Source organism: Notechis scutatus, chromosome 6 (assembly GCF_049901735.1).
Source record: "Notechis scutatus isolate UNSWTSFEM ecotype Mainland chromosome 6, rNotScu1.2, whole genome shotgun sequence".
Lineage (NCBI taxonomy): Eukaryota > Metazoa > Chordata > Lepidosauria > Squamata > Elapidae > Notechis > Notechis scutatus.
Window position 1 is genome coordinate 60831063 of NC_142014.1, and position 16632 is coordinate 60847694.

The window sequence follows — 16632 nt, forward strand, 5'->3', positions numbered from 1 at the left end:
TAGGTTTTCAAAGAACTTTAATTCATCTCCCCACTTTACATTTTAGGGCACAAATCATTATCTGGGGAAACTACAGTTTCATTGTACTTCTCAGAAACTTAGGACAATAGCAAACCATGTGCTCTTCTTCCCTCCAATGACTAACGTTTAAGTACAATAAAATTGTAAAGAATTATAATTTTGGCCAGTCAAATGGCTTTTGTAATTTTAATGTTTTCAAAGACCCCATTTTCTTAAAGCTCCCAATTCTAATTTAACTAGTTGTTTTTAATTTTTTTCCTCCCAAAACATCCTAGTTTTCCCTGGACTGAGAGTATAATTTATTTCCAAACAAGCACGGTAAATTTATATCAACAGGGGAAGGTATTACTTCCAGTTAAGTGCCCCTTATATGTAGAAATCAACGATGTCAAAAATTATTTTTAGAAAATGAAAAATTGATAAATATTTAAGTAAAAAATGCTTAAGAGTACATATAAGCAGCTTACTTAAAAAAAATGGTGCTCTTCCCACTTAAGGCGTTTTTTCCGGGGTTGCACAAATTCATCATCTGAGTCATCTGTTGGGGTTGAACTATTTTTAGCAGAATGGCAATAAGGCTGAACAGAAAATTTTCTCTCTGAAAAAAGGTTCTTCAAAAGTTTCTCAAAATACAAACTTAGTTTCATTCCAGCATCAGCTACTTCAGAATCAGGCTGTTGGAAAATTAAACATATTAATAATGTTAGAATATGTTTCTGAATGAACTACATAAAATATTTCTAGAAATGTTTATGAATTCTTATGTTGGAAACAGACAAATTTCAAGGACTTTGGCAATACTTCTGCAGAATTTCAGGTATGTTGTAACTTTCATATAGTATTCATAGTACAGGTAGTCCTCAATTTACAACCACAGTTAAGCCCAAAATTTCTGTGGTAAGCAAGATAGTTGTTAAGTGAGTTTTGCCCCATTTTATGATCTTTCATGCCACAGTTGTTAAGTGAATCACTACAGTCATTAAATTACTAACATGGTTGTTAAGTGAATCTGGCTTCCCCATTGACTTTGCTTGTCAGGTCACAAATTGACCCAGGATACTGCAACTGTCATAAATATGAATCAGTTGCCAAGCATTTGAATTTTGATCACATGACCATGGGGATGCTGCAACAATTGTAAATGTGAAAAATGGTCATAATTACTTTTTTCAGTGTCCTTGTAGCTTCAAATGGTCACTAAATGGTTTTAAGTTGAAGACTACATGTACTGAAATGGCAAACAAACAAATTTTAATTTGAAATTAGATATATTCTATTATTTCTCGTTAAGAGAACTGGTGTATGATAATTTATAATTACATGGCTTTATAATCTATCATGGTACCCAAAATTAGGCTCCTGGGTGTTGTGATTCCGGCATCTGCTACAGGTTTTTTGAATGACAGCTCCAGCGAGGAGGACTTATATGAATCAGCAAGTTCTAACGATGAGGAGGAGATGAATGCATTTGATTTGCAAGATCGGCTTGAACCTTCAAACTCCTCCACCCTTCAATTAGGTGGTCAGCCGGAAGCGGGGTGATAATGAGGAACCAATGATATCTTCAGGTGAAGAAGATGATAATTTGGATGATTGCTGGGTAGATGTCAGGACAAGACGTCTCCTGACAAGGAGGAACCAACGAGGATACAGTAGGAGAGCAGACCAGCAATTAGACTAATTAGTTACTCTATAAAGGAGAGATATGACTTTGCACTTTGTCCTGGAACAAAGTGTCTATTTGCAAGGAGAACTGAAGAGCACAGTTTGGAGGATTTTGATCTGAAATATCTTGTTGGGATTTGGATTTAATTCGTTGGAACTTCTACTTATTGGAATTATTTTGTGAAGGATTTTGATCTGAAGAATCTTGTTGAGTCTTGGATTTAACTGTTTATTTTAGAAGGTGGGACATAACACCTGGGTATAGCAGAAATCATAGCTGAACCATAGAGTGGAAAGTTGGCATTCATACTCAAATGTTTCTTTGGGGTAGTGATTTTGGTAGGTTGTTGCTGCCATTACTATTTTCCAAGATGTGGATCACCTGTCATCCACCCTTACTCACACCCAGGGTTGAGACTTTCACAATACCACTTAACAATTATTGTTTCTTAGTAATGTGTATAAGAATATATTATACTCTTTTTTCACCTCATTAAATTCAGCACAATTTTGAAATATTAGCCTGAAATCGGCTATAACATCTTCTGGTTTTGAATATATTGTGTGATGTGCTTGCAATCTATTCTTTATTGTTGACAAATCCATTGGCTTCTTAATTATTTTATAGTAGTCAGGCACCTAAAAAGAAACAGATAAGTATTTTCAGAAGTTTAGTTTCTGTTGATTTGGAATTTTAAAAAGTTACATTGCAGATATTTAGTCAGATGGCCATTAAGTGTACAGAAATTTATTCCCATGTCATCAATGAAAACATATGAAAAATATATTTTCAGTTGTAGTAGTTCTAAAACAAATAGCAAGCTGTATTGCGGATGATTATACATTGCATTTGTTTATTTTATTAGGCTTAAGAGTCACTCTTTGCCAGTGCTCCAGGAAGATACTATGACTGATGATATCAAAATCAAGTTGGACCAGGAGGGTTATATTTTCCCTATCCCAATCCTGCCACAGATCACCCACAACAGCAATAAATACAAATTCAATTCCATACTTCTACACCTAGTCTGAGTCCTGATAATATATTTCCTCCAAGTCTTTGCCATGGCACTACCACCTCTAAACAACTACCCCCCCAAAGGAAGACTAGAGACTGGCTAGTAGTTATTTAAAATTGCCAGTCAAGCCATGACTGGGAGTGTGTTGCCACTGCCACCTTCAAGGCTGATGGCACCATGGATTTCTGGTTGGGGCTGATAATGTTGGCTGATCTCTCTTCTTGTCCCTTGATTCCTTTTTTCTTTAAGTAGCAGGAAATCCTATGCTACATGGCAGTATTTCATCAAACTGGTAAATTAAGAATATTTATTGTAATGTACGACCAGCTATAGCTGATTCCTTTATTTTAAATATGTCAACTAGAACCAAGAAAACTCAGTGAATACAGCTGTATCACACACCCACACACCCACCTCTTTCAAAAGCAGAAGACATCCTGTTGACTTATGAAGCCAAAAGAACTTTTTTTCTTAAACAGTTATCACAGAGCTTAACAAAAATTTTAAACAGATTGAGGAAGACTGTAACCAAAGCATCAAATGAAAAACCAGAAGATGACAAAATATGCTAGTCACAATCTTCTGAATAATTATATTACTTTCCCAGTTTCAATTATGCAGAAAAAAATCTGCATATAATTGACACAGAGAATATTCCTAAACAACTTGCAGTATAGTATTTATGGAGATCTTCTTTCTCTGCCTGCTGATTTTTTAAATTGGGAATAGCATGTGTATAAAATACCCATACAAAAAAGTCCAGGGCTGGAGAACCAGTTTAAATATTGCTACTATTTAATTTCTGTTTGTAATTGTAAATATAAAAGATGACATTCTACATAGAACTAGACAAAAAAAAAACAAAAAACACCAGAAAAATCCCAGGTATATAGTGGGGTTGTAAAAAGAATATAGTACTTATTATCCTGATTTTACTAAGGAGGTTGCAGACAAGAGAAGAAACTTTTCCAAAGCATACAATTTTGCTAAAACTGCACAGCTTCAGTTTAGAGATATGTGGTTCCTGTTACATTTTCTGTTAACTATCAGGAAGAAGTAAAAAAGTTTCAAAATCAGCTGGGGCTTTTTAAAAATGGGACTTAAAGCTGATACTTCTGTTCTTTTATCTATTGACGAATAATAAAGTGTCATCGTTCAATCCTAACCAGCAAAAGCTTTAATATATAAACAAAACCAAAAAAAAAAAAAAAAGCCCAACCCTTTTTGGATATTAAGAATCTTTAAGTTTTATTACTGGGTGATTTTCCCTCAATCCTCAAGAAAAGCAATTTCATGTAAGTTTAAGAACTTAAAGAAATTGGACAAGATTTCTTTTAAGGGATTGGACAACCATTTGAATGGTAGGATTTCCTGCCTGAGCAGGGGGTTGGACTAGAAGACCTCTGAAGTACCTTCCAACTAAGTTATTCTATTCTAAATTTGGAAATAAATTGCAAAAGGGTGAGTAGAACATTAGTTTTGGAGTTCTTAAATGGACTAAGGGGCCAGATTGAATAAAGTTATGAAATAACACCTGGTTTGTTTAAAATCCTCTTAAAATAAATGAGTATTCTGAATTTAGGAGTAAAACATTCTTTCACTGGCAAAATGTTATGGATTAGAGAAAACATGGTAAGAGAGACCTTGAAGGCTGACTACTAGAAGCAACTGGAAAGAATTAAAGATTATAATTAAAGAAGACCCAATAATATAGAATGGAGTCGGTGAATTTTAAGCGCAATACAGAAATCTTCTTGTTTAACTAGTAAGGGGTACAAACAATATCAGTGATTAGTAGTAAAGTTAATAACCTACCGTGGAAGGGACTGGATCTTGAAAAGCAAGGCTCATTTCATGGCAGTAAAGGTACAGAAGTAATCTTTCACATTTCTATATATTGGGACAGAAATAACTAAAATTATTTGGGACATCAGCTTGAAAGTTTACAACAGTATTGTAAACTATATAAACATGCAGAGCAGTCTTTAACGCAATAATAATGAATTTGCTCATTATTATTATTTTTGAATCCCTTGATGTATTTTTTCCTACTGATATTTTTAACTTAATATTCACACATTTGAAATATATCATTTGAACTTCTGAGACAGGTAACAGACCTTGTAGGTCATCTAATCCAACCCCCCGGCCCAAGCAGGAGACCCTACACCATTTCTGACAAATGGCAGTCCAATCTCTTCTTGAAAGTCTCAAGTGATGGCGCTTCCACAATTTTTGAGGGCAAGCTGTTCCATTGGTTGATTGTTCTCACTGTCAGAAAGTTTCTCCTTATTTCCAGGTTAAATCTCTCCTTGTTCAGTTTCATCCATTATTCCTTGTCTGGCCTTCGGGTGCTTTAGAAAATAGCTTGACCCCTTGCCCCCCTGTGGCAGCCCCTCAAATATTGGAAGACCGCTATCATGTCTCCCCTGGTCCTTCTCTTTACTAGACTAGCCAAGCCTAGTTCCTGTAACCGTTTGTTGTATGTTTTAGCCTCCAGACCCCTAATCATCCTGGTTGCTCTTCTCTGTACTTTTTCTAGAGTCTCAACATCTTTTTTATAATGTGGTGACCAAAACTGGATGCAGTACTCTAGGTGTGGTCTTCCTAAGGCTTTATAGAGTGATATTAGTACCTCACTTGATCTTGATTGTAATCCTCTGTGTTAGGTATAACATTGATACCAAATATGGTTTGGGTGAATAAATATATAAAACTTAGATATCATGGTTTAAGTGCTTATCACTTTAAGCACAATGCAGCAGGCAATTAGCCGATTAAGGGTGCGGTTAGAAGTTACAATATAAGGAAGCATTAGAAGCTGGAAAGCTTACTGTGAGTAACTGTTACTGTGTGCTGCTGCGACTAACTGTGATTACTGACTGTGAGTGCCTGTGACTGAACTGTTATTGTTTGCTACTGTTTGCTGATTTACTGCGTAATTCTACTGAATATCCAGCGTTTGTTTCTCTGGAGAGTGAAACCGGAGGAGGAGAAGATATCTTTATCGGCTGATAAAGATATTGCAAGACTCTTAACTTGGACTATACTAGTGAGTCTTACTGGATGGAAATACTGTGAATGACTTAATGGACTGAATGACAATGTTTAAACTCTAACTGGATTAAAAACTATTTAAACTACAAACAGTGTTTGTGTTCAGTGTGTGCATACTCTGGGGCCCTTCCTGGCTTGACTACTGCTGCAATACTCTTCTAGGGTTAATCCCCAAACCCTAACATTGGTTATGGGCCCAGCAGCATAGTCTAACTAACCAGGATATAGCAGAGAGAGTTGGTGTGAGTTGCACATTACTGTAAAAACAAACTGTTTTAATTAGTTTAAAATAGTTAAAATATCTGAAGAGCAATGGCACAAGTAAATTTGTCACAACTGTCCATGATATCCAGGCTGGATGGAACAAACTATGTTTCATGGTCAATGAAATGTAGTTTACTTCTACGCAGAGAAGGTTTGTGGGACATTATAGCAAACCCACCAGATGTGAGTAGCTGGGATCCTGCTAATGATGATGATAAAGAAAAGTTACAAGACTTTAAACTGAAGAATGAGCAGGCTTTATGCATCATAGGACTGACTCTCTGTGATCAGCAGCTTGTCCATATTCGTGGAGAAGAAAATGCTGCAAACTGCTGGGAGAACCTCAGGAAGATTTATGTTCGGGACAGTGTAGGAGCACATATAAATCTTACACGGAAGCTTTTTCGAACGCATCTTCAGAGGAATGGAGATATGTTAGTTCATTTAAACTGTATGAAGAGCATTTTTCAAGATTTGCAAGAAAAAGAGCTTATATTTAATGAACTGCAACAAGTCTACATAATATTATCTTCATTAGATCAAAGCTATGATGACTATGTGACTTCGTTAGAGGTATTGCCAAAAGAAAGCCTCTCATTAACCGAGATTACAGGCAGGCTACTAGAAGAAGCCAGAAGAAGGCGTGAGCGTGACGAGCTGAGAGAAGATAAGAAAGAAGAGAAATTATCTTCAAAGCTTGAAAGAAACCAGCAAAGCAAAGTAAAGCACCTGGAAGAAGAGAATTTATCTTGACGGCATACACAATTAAAAAGTGTTTTAATTGTGGAGGCAGAGGACATTTGGCAAGATTGTGCAAAAAGAGAAAAAGCCAGAATGTAAAAAAGCCAAAGAAAGCATTTGAACTAGCCACGTTTAGCAACTCTGATGTGAAGAATAATTTATGGGTGGTTGACAGTGGCGCATCCCACTGCATCACAAGAGATAAGACAAAATTTATAAAAATGTCTACAAGTTCTCAACATATATCTCTTGCCAATGGCTGGAACCTGAAAGCGAAAGGTCAAGGTTTTGCACGTTGTCCGTACATAAACCAGGATATAAAAATGTTGTATGTACCGCAACTAAAGTTTAATTTGCTTTCAGTAAGGGTATTAGATAAATTAGGTTATGTAATTACTTTTAAGGATAATAATTGCATAATTGAAAAGATAACAAAAGGGTAACTGCAGCTTTAAATGGAACATTATATGTCTTAGATAATAGTAAGAAAGGGAGGCTCAAACTGTATTTAATAATATAAAGCCTCATGATGAATGTATCCATTTATTGCATAGGCGTTTGGGGCATGTAAATTTTAAAATGCTAAAACGTACAGTTGAGTTATCTGAAGGAATAAGGTTAAAACCTTGTGATAAATATTTGCGTTGTAATGTTTGCTGTGAAGATAAGAGCAAAGTATTGCCTGCAAATAGGCTAAATGGTTTCAAAACAAAAGAACCTTTAGAAGTAGTATTTGCAGACATAATAGGTCCAAAGAAACCCAGTATGGGGGTGCTAGATATATACTGAGCATTATGGACCATTATTCTAGATATGGGTTTTGCTATTTAATGAAAAGCAAAACTGAAACATATCAACATTTTTCAATTGGCTTAGGTTTGCTGAAAGAAAGTCTAAACGACAACTGATAACCCTGGTGACAGATAATGGCACGAATTTATTAATAACAAATTCCAGAACAGACTTAAGGTATCTGGAATAGAGCATAAGAAGTCTGCTCCATACAGGCCAGAACATAACGCTTTTATTGAAAGAAGAGGCCAAACACTACAGGCAATGGTTAGAACAATGTTAAATGATTCTGGGTTACCTGATTCTTTGTGGGGGAGGCTACAATGTGTGCTAATAACATATTGAACAACGTTGTTAATACAACAACAGGTGAAATTCCATTCACCAGATGGCATGGCAGGAAACCTGACCTAAGTTACCTGCACACATTTGGTGCACCAGCATGGGTGCATATTCCTGCACAACTCAGAAAAAAAGGGCAACATAGAGCTAAAAGATTTTTCTTCGTTGGTTATCAGGCAAACCATAGGGCATATAGATTTTGGGAGAAAGGCACATCTAAAGTGTTATGTAGTGCTAGTGTACAATTTCTAGAACATGAAGGATGGGAGAAATTAGAACAGGATGCCAATAAAGATGTAATTATTGAATCCTATAGAAATCCCATTAGTTATCCCTGTAACTTTAAAAATAAAGTAAAGAGACAAATACAGGATGAGATAGTGCCCATAAAGGAAGAAACAGATTCAATAGCTGAACAGGATGAGGAAGATGAACAGGTAGTAGTTCAACAAAGTCCTCCTGTAAGCCCTGTAATTCCCAGAAGAACTACACGTATATCTAGACCGCCTGATAGGTACCAGGCTAACACAGTGTGCCAGATTAATCAAGTTCCTAATTCTGTTGAAGAAATTAAAAAGTATCCTAATAAGGAAAAAGAAAAATGGTATGCAGCAATGAATAAGGAACTGAATTCATTAAGTGATATGAAGGTGTATGAGAATGCCAAATTACCTGTAGGAAAGAAATCCATTGGCTGCAAATGGATATTTAAGGTAAAACAGATAAAGATGGTAATTTAATCCATAAGGCAAGGTTAGTAGCCCAAGGTTTTAGGCAGAATGCCAATGACTATGATGAGGTGTTTGCACCTAGTCTTAAGGCAGCAACCTTGAGGGCAGCTTTAGTGTGGGCAGCTAGTAAAAACTATATAGTTAACCATTTAGATGTGGAAACTGCTTACTTGCACGCCCCATTAAAACATATTATTTATATGAAAAAACCTGTTGGTATTAAAAGTGAAAATAAGGATAATAATGATTGTTGGTTGTTAAAGAAAAGCCTCTATGGTCTTAAACAATCAGGCTATGAATGGAACCAGTATATTGTAAAGGAACTAGACAATATAGGATTTAAAGCTGGTTTAGCCGATCCATGTCTGTTTAAGAGGGAGACAAATGGGAAAGTTTCATTATTATTACTATTCACAGATGACATTGCATTGATAACTGAAACTAATGATGAAGCAAATAAAATAATAACATCATTAGGAAAGAGAATAAAGATCAAGCAATTAGGGGAGATAAAGAAGTATCTCGGTTTGAATATAAAGAAAACACGGAAAGGTTTTAAGATATCTCAGGAAGATAAGATAAGCAAATTGCTAAAAGATTACAAGATGGAGCTTTGTAAGCCAGCTAAGACTCCAATGAGTCAGGAGTTTAGCAACACTGATGTACAAAGCCCTGAGTTTGATAAGGTGATTTATCAATCTTTAATTGGTAGTTTGAGTTATATTAGTAATTGGTCTAGACCAGATATATCGTACTGCGTGAATCAGTTGGCTAGATTCAATTCTGCACCATGTGAAAGACACTGGAATGCAGCTAAGAGGATATTAAGATATCTTAAAAAGACAATGAATTATTCATTGTATTTAGAACCAAAGGGTGATTTAATTCTGTGTGCTTATGCAGATGCTAGCTTTGCATCAGAAAGAGACACTAGAAAGTCGACTTCAGGAACAGCCATAATGCTGGGTAAGACATTAATAGGCTGGAAGTCAATAAGACAACAGCATATAAGTTTGTCTACTATGGAGGCAGAATTCTCCTGTTTATCATTGTTATGTACAGAATTAATAATGTATAAACAAATGTTAATTGATATAGGTATAACTGTAGATTATCCTATAATTATTCATGAAGATAATCAGGCAGCAATTCAAATGGCCACAAATATTGGAGTAAAAACAAGGAGCAAGCATACAGATCTAAGATACCTAAACGTGAGACAATCTGTAAGAAGTAAGATGATTCAGCTAGAGTACTGTATGTCGGAGGACAATTTAGCTGATAATTTTACAAAAGCCCAAGGTGCCAGTAAGCACCAGGAGAGTTGTGAAAAATATGGGATTAGATTGTAAGGTATTATATATTTATTTCACCCAAAAGGGAGTATGTTAGGTATAACATTGATACCAAATATGGTTTGGGTGAATAAATATATAAAACTTAGATATCATGGTTTAAGTGCTTATCACTTTAAGCACAATGCAGCAGGCAATTAGCCGATTAAGGGTGCGGTTAGAAGTTACAATATAAGGAAGCATTAGAAGCTGGAAAGCTTACTGTGAGTAACTGTTACTGTGTGCTGCTGCGACTAACTGTGATTACTGACTGTGAGTGCCTGTGACTGAACTGTTATTGTTTGCTACTGTTTGCTGATTTACTGCGTAATTCTACTGAATATCCAGCGTTTGTTTCTCTGGAGAGTGAAACCGGAGGAGGAGAAGATATCTTTATCGGCTGATAAAGATATTGCAAGGACTCTTAACTTGGACTATACTAGTGAGTCTTACTGGATGGAAATACTGTGAATGACTTAATGGACTGAATGACAATGTTTAAACTCTAACTGGATTAAAAACTATTTAAACTACAAACAGTGTTTGTGTTCAGTGTGTGCATACTCTGGGGCCCTTCCTGGCTTGACTACTGCTGCAATACTCTTCTAGGGGTTAATCCCCAAACCCTAACACTCTGTTAATACAATTTAGGATTGCATTAGCTTTTTTGGCTGCTGCTGCACACTGCTGGCTCATATTTAGCTGGTTGTCCACTAAGACTCTAAGATCCCTCTCACAGTTACTGCTATTGAGCCTGGGTTCACCCAGTCTATATGTGTACTTTTGGTTTTTCTTGCCTAAGTGTAGGACTTTACTTTTCTCTATATTGAAATTCATAGTGTTAGATACGGCCCAGTGTTCTAGTCTATCAAAATCCATCTGGATCTTGAGCCTATCTTCTTGGGTGTTAGCTATTCCTGCCAGCTTAATATCATCTGCAAATTTGGTAAATTCCCCTTCTATTCCCTCATCTAAGTCGTTAATGAAGATATTGAAGAGTACTGGGTCTAAGATGGAACCTTGTGGCACCCCACTGCTTACTTCCCTCCATGTAGACTTAGACCCATTAAGGACTACTCGTTGAGTACGGTTTGCCAGCCAGTTGCGAGTCCATCTAGTAGTGGGGCTATCTATTCCACTTTTTTCTAGCTTACTAAGAAGTAGGTTGTGGTCTACTTTGTCGAATGCCTTGCTGAAATCTAAATATATTATGTCCATAGTATTTTGCTGGTCTACTAATTTAGTCACTATGTTGAAGAATGAAATAAGATTGGTTTGGCATGATCTGTTCTTAACAAACCCGTGCTGACTGCTAGTTATTACTTTACTTGTTTCTAGATGTTGGCAGATCTGTTTTATTATCTTTTCCAGTATCTTCCCAGTTTTTGACGTTAGGCTGATTGGTCTATAGTTTCCTGGTCTGTTTTTTTTTCTCCTTTTTTGAAGATGGGAACCACATCAGCTCTTTTCCAGTCCTCTGGTAGTTCCCCGGTGCTCCAAGATTTTTGAAAGATATGGTGCAGTGGTTCTGAGATGACCTCTGCCAACCCCTTTAAAACTCTGAAATGTAATCCATCAGGCCTCGGTGATTTGTGTTCATCAAGATCAGACAGGTGTTCTCTTACTATTTTTTTACTTAACTTTTATTTCTGGTCTGTCTTTTACGTTATGTTTTTGGTGGGTTGAGCTATAGTTTCTTTTTGCATGAAGACCGATGCAAAGAATGAGTTAAGCAGTTCTGCTTTCTCTCTTTTTTTTATTTTTTTTATCTTTGACTTTTGTTGCAAGCCTTTGTTCGTTCCGAGCCTTTGCTATCCTGACTTCATCTTTGCAGATTCTGGCTATCTGCTGATATTCTGCCTTAGTTGTATGTCCTTTTTTCCATTTTTTGTACTTGTCCTTTTTTTTTCTTTCAATCTGCCAGAGAGATCTTTGTGCAGCCACAAAGATCTGGATTTCTTGTTTTTCTTTCTCAATGGTATTGTGCTGGTCTAGGCTTCTATGATCATACTTTTCAAGATTCTTGAGTTGTTTTCTCCTTTAGGATTTTCATCCATGGAATCTTTCCCAAATTCTCTTTGAGTTTATTAAAATCAGCTCTTTTAAAATCCAAGACTCTGGTGTCATTATGTTCTGTTGCTTGTGTTTGTGTTATGTTGAATTCTAGTATGACATGGTCACTCTCACCCAAGGTTCCTGCAGTTTCAACTCCCTCTATCACTTCTTCACTGTTTGTAATAATTAAGTCCAGTATGGCTGTCCCTCTAGTTTCACCCTCTACCTTTTGGACAACAAAGTTGTCAGCTAGGTTGGTTAGGAACTTATTTGATTTCTCACTTGGTGTAGAATTAGTTTTCAAATTGATATCAGGATAATTGAAGTCTCCCATTCCTATTGTTTTGTGTTTCCTGCATATGTTTGTTAGTTGGCTGGCAAAAAGGACATCTATATTTTCTGCTTGATATAATATACACCTATGGCCATGTCATTCTTTTTTTCTTTTATATTGACCCATATGCATTCTAGGTTTTCATCTTTGGTTTCATGCATTTCTGTAGCAATATAGTGGTCCTTTACATACAGTGCAACTCCACCTCCTCTTTTATGGGGTCTGGTTTTTTTTAATAGTTTGTATCCTTCTACCAGTATGTTCCAGTGATGGGTTTCATCCCACCATGTTTCTGTAATTCCAACTATATCATATCTACCTTCATGTATTCGTAGTTTGAGTTCACGCTATTTGTTCCCCAGACTTTGTGCATTTGTATATAGGCACTTGAGATCTTTATGTCTGACACTGTGTTTACTGTCTACATAACTTGTGTTGTGCCTGCCTTGTCCCTACTTTCATGCCACCTGTTTGATTAATGCACATGGTATGGCACTCACTACTAAATGTTTCGTTTTGGTTGACAGCAAGGTTGGTAATCTTACCTGCACAAGCATCTATTTTTCATGCACTGGTATCCTTATTAATTTTAGGTTGCTGGGGACAGAAATGTTCTGTATCCATTAATTCTCTGTCCCCGCTGTTCAGTTTAAATGTTTATCCATGAAATCTGTGAATTTAATGCCAAGTAACTCAGTCCCTTTCTTTGATGGATGCAAACCATCTCTTTTGTACAGTTTGCCATTGGACCAGCTGCAGACTTCATGATTAATAAAACCAAAGCCTTCCCTTTTACACCACTCCTTTAGCCACACATTAAACTCCACTACATGCTGGCCTTTCCCTTTTTGTTCCTTGTATACTGATAGAACTTCTGAAAAGATAAGCCTACAGGCCATATTACTAAGTTCAGAAAGTACATCCTTCTGGGACAGATCATTTGTACCAAGATGTATAATAGCATCATCACAGTCATTACTGGCATTCTTGACTATCTTAAGAATACACCTCTTGTCTCTGCTGGCAGTAGCACCTGGCAGACACCTGACCTCTTTCAAAACCTCCGTATCTTTTCCTAAATTTACATCCCTTACAACTGAGTCCCCAACCAGAAGGTGGCTTCTCTTTTTGGATGCCTTACTCTTCTTGTGTGATTGGTGCGTAATACCTGATTCACACTTTCTCCTTTCCAAAGTAGGTTCTTCTTCTGGGACCATGATCCTCGGCTTATTTGAGTTATCATTATCACAACCACCTTGACCTGTCACTTTAGTGTCCCTATTAAGGTCAGCAAGGGCACTGTATCTGTTATGCTGGGACACAACAAAAGCTTTGTGTTTATGGTCCACAGCTCTCACCCTGCCAGATCCCACGGTTGTCCATACTGCCCTTTTCCTGTAGGATCTTTGTGGTAGTGGGGGCTAATAGCATGGCAGCTCAATAGATGGCTGGATTGGGCACCTAATTTCTGCTTGGAGAGCACAGATTAGAGATTCTAGATAGGTAATCTGTCCATGTAGACTGGTAATTTTTTTACAGAGGACAGTATCCAAATTTGAAAAGAGTACTGCGAAAGACAGCTGTAAAGCAAGTATTGCACTGAACTAAGCCAGTCATTTTGAAATAAAATAAAGTCACAATATCAAGCGCACTAACCCTAAATGTATTATTGGTATTTTGGTTTATAGTTATGATTCTCGCGCCATTAGGTGCATGGGCCGCTATCTTTCTCCTTTGTACTCACCCTCTGCCTCCTCCCAAGCAGCCAGCAGCTCCTCACACCAACCTCTTGGAATTTGAGACAACAGATATTTCACTGATAAAGGCATATTTCATAAAACTATGAAGGATTATAGATATAGCAAGTTGAATATTCCATATCTCATACCCATTCATTATTTGTATATTTGATGGCATATTTATGTTTATAAATCCACATACAGACAGGAGGTTGTACAACTTGCCTCGTGGTGTAACCAGAACAATCTGGAACTGAACACACTCAAAACCATAGAAATGGTGGTACACTTTAGAAGAAACCCTCCCATACTACCACCTCTTACAATAATAGACAATACAGCATCAACAGTAAAGACCTTCAAATTTCTAGGTTCTATTATATCACATCACCTAAAATGGACACCTAACATCAAAAACTTCATCAAAAAAGCACAACAAAGAATGTTCTTTCTGTGCCAACTCACAAAGCTCAAACTGCCCCAGGAGCTGCTGATACAGTTCAACAGAGGAATTATTGACTCTATCATCTGCACCTCTATAACTGTCTGGTTTGGTTCTGCAATCCAACAGGACAGACACAGACTTCAGAGGATAATTAGGACTGCAGAAAAAACAATAACTACTGTTGAGGTATTCCCGTTAGGAGAATGAGTGCACTCAGGGAAACATAGTGACAGTGGGGATGAATAACATACAACCAGCACACAGATACACTGAATAGTAAAATGTAAGTCTTACTTCCTGTAAACGGGTAAACGAAGTCCAACAAACAGTCCAAATCATACACGGTTAAAGCAGTTAGTATTCAAAACAATCAGTCCAGCGATAATCCAAAGACGAAGTCCTTTTCTTTACCAATATCATAAACAAAGTTCAGTAAACGGAGTTTGCGAACAGTTGCAAGACTCACAGCAATCCAAGCAGAATGATGTTCAGGCAAAAGTGAAATGCAAGAAGAACAAACCAGGCTTCTGGCTCCATCTTATGGCCGTTGGAAGAACCTCAGTCAATCACAATTACAACATTCTCTTAAAGATACAACAGTATTAAATGACTATCCTGTTTTATATATTGCCAACCCAACTGTAAGGTGACTATCATTCCTAACAAACAACTCCCTTCCATTGAGGACCTGTATACTGCACGAGTCAAAAAGAGGGCTATGCAAATATTTACAGACCCCTCACATCCCAAACATAAACTGTTTCAACTCCTTCCCTCAAAATGATGCTATAGAGCACTGCACACCAGAACAACTAGACACAAGAACAGCTTTTCCCCGAATGCCATCACTCTGCTAAACAAATAATTCCCTCAACACTGTTCAACTATTTACAAAGTCTGCACAACCATTACTATTAATCTTTTCATCACTCCTTATCACCCATCCCCCCCACTTGTGACTGTATGATGGTAACTTTGTCGCTTGTATCCTTAAATACATACTGTTTCCTAGTATGATTTGATTGCTTATTGTACCCTATGACTATCATTAAGTGTTGTACCTTATGATTCTTGACGAATATATCTTTTCTCTTATGTATACTGAGAGCATTTGCACCAAGACAAATTCCTTGTGTGTCCAATCACACTTAGCCAATAAAGAATTCTATTCTATTCTATTCTATTCTATTCTATTCTATTCTATTCTATTCTATTCTATTATTATGTAAATACACTGCTCAAAAAAATAAAGGGAACACTTAAACAACACAATGTAACTCCAAGTCAATCAACACTTCTGTGAAATCAAACTGTCCACTTAGGTAGCAACACTGATTAACAATCAATTTCATATGCTGTTGTGCAAATGGAATAGACAACAGGTGGAAAGCATAGGCAGTTAACAAGACATCCCCAATAAAGGAGTGGTTCTGCAGGTGGTGACCACAGACCACTTCTCAGTTCCTATGCTTTCTGGCTGATGGTTTGGTCACTTTTGAATGCTGGCAGTGCTTTGACTCTAGTGGTAGCATGAGACGGAGTCTACAACCCACACAAGTGGCTCAGGTAGTGCAGCTCATCCAGGATGACACATCAATGCAAGCTGTGGCAAGAAGGTTTGCTGTGTCAGTGTCCAGAGCATGGAGGTGCTACCAAGAGTACGCCAGTACGTCAGGAGACGTGGAGGAGGCCATAGGAGGGCAACAACCCAATATCAGGACCGCTACCTCCACCTTCAACTTTCTGCTGCCTGCAACATCCTCCAGCATGACCGATTTGGCAGTGGATCAGTAATGGTATGGGGTAGCATTTTTTTAGGGGGCTGCACAGCCCTCCATGTGCTCGCCAGAGGTAGCCTGACTGCCATTAGGTACTGAGATTAGATCCTCAGACCCCTTGTGAGACCATATGCTGGTGCGGTTGGCCCTGGGTTCCTCCTAATGCAAGATAATGCTAGACCTCATATGGCTGGAGTGTATCAGCAGTTCCTGCAAGATGAAGGCATTGATGCTATGGACTGGCCTGCCTGTTCCCCAGACCTGAATCCAATTGAGCACATCTTGGACATCATGTCTCACTCCATCCACCAACAC

At 37.4% G+C, this 16632-nt stretch overlaps 1 protein-coding gene across 1 annotated transcript in view; it reads right to left on the bottom strand.

Moving 5' to 3' along the window:
• TRIM24 (tripartite motif containing 24) overlaps window positions 1-16632 on the bottom strand; it is a 67686-nt gene continuing 51054 nt past the window's right edge. Inside the window, exons 17-19 of the mRNA XM_087968486.1 lie at window positions 4521-4595; window positions 2176-2325; window positions 1-695 (exon numbers count right to left, since the gene is read on the bottom strand). Of these exons, the coding sequence (XP_087824612.1) occupies window positions 489-695; window positions 2176-2325; window positions 4521-4595 (432 nt within the window). The 3' untranslated portion in view covers window positions 1-488. The remainder of the gene's footprint in view (window positions 696-2175; window positions 2326-4520; window positions 4596-16632) is intronic.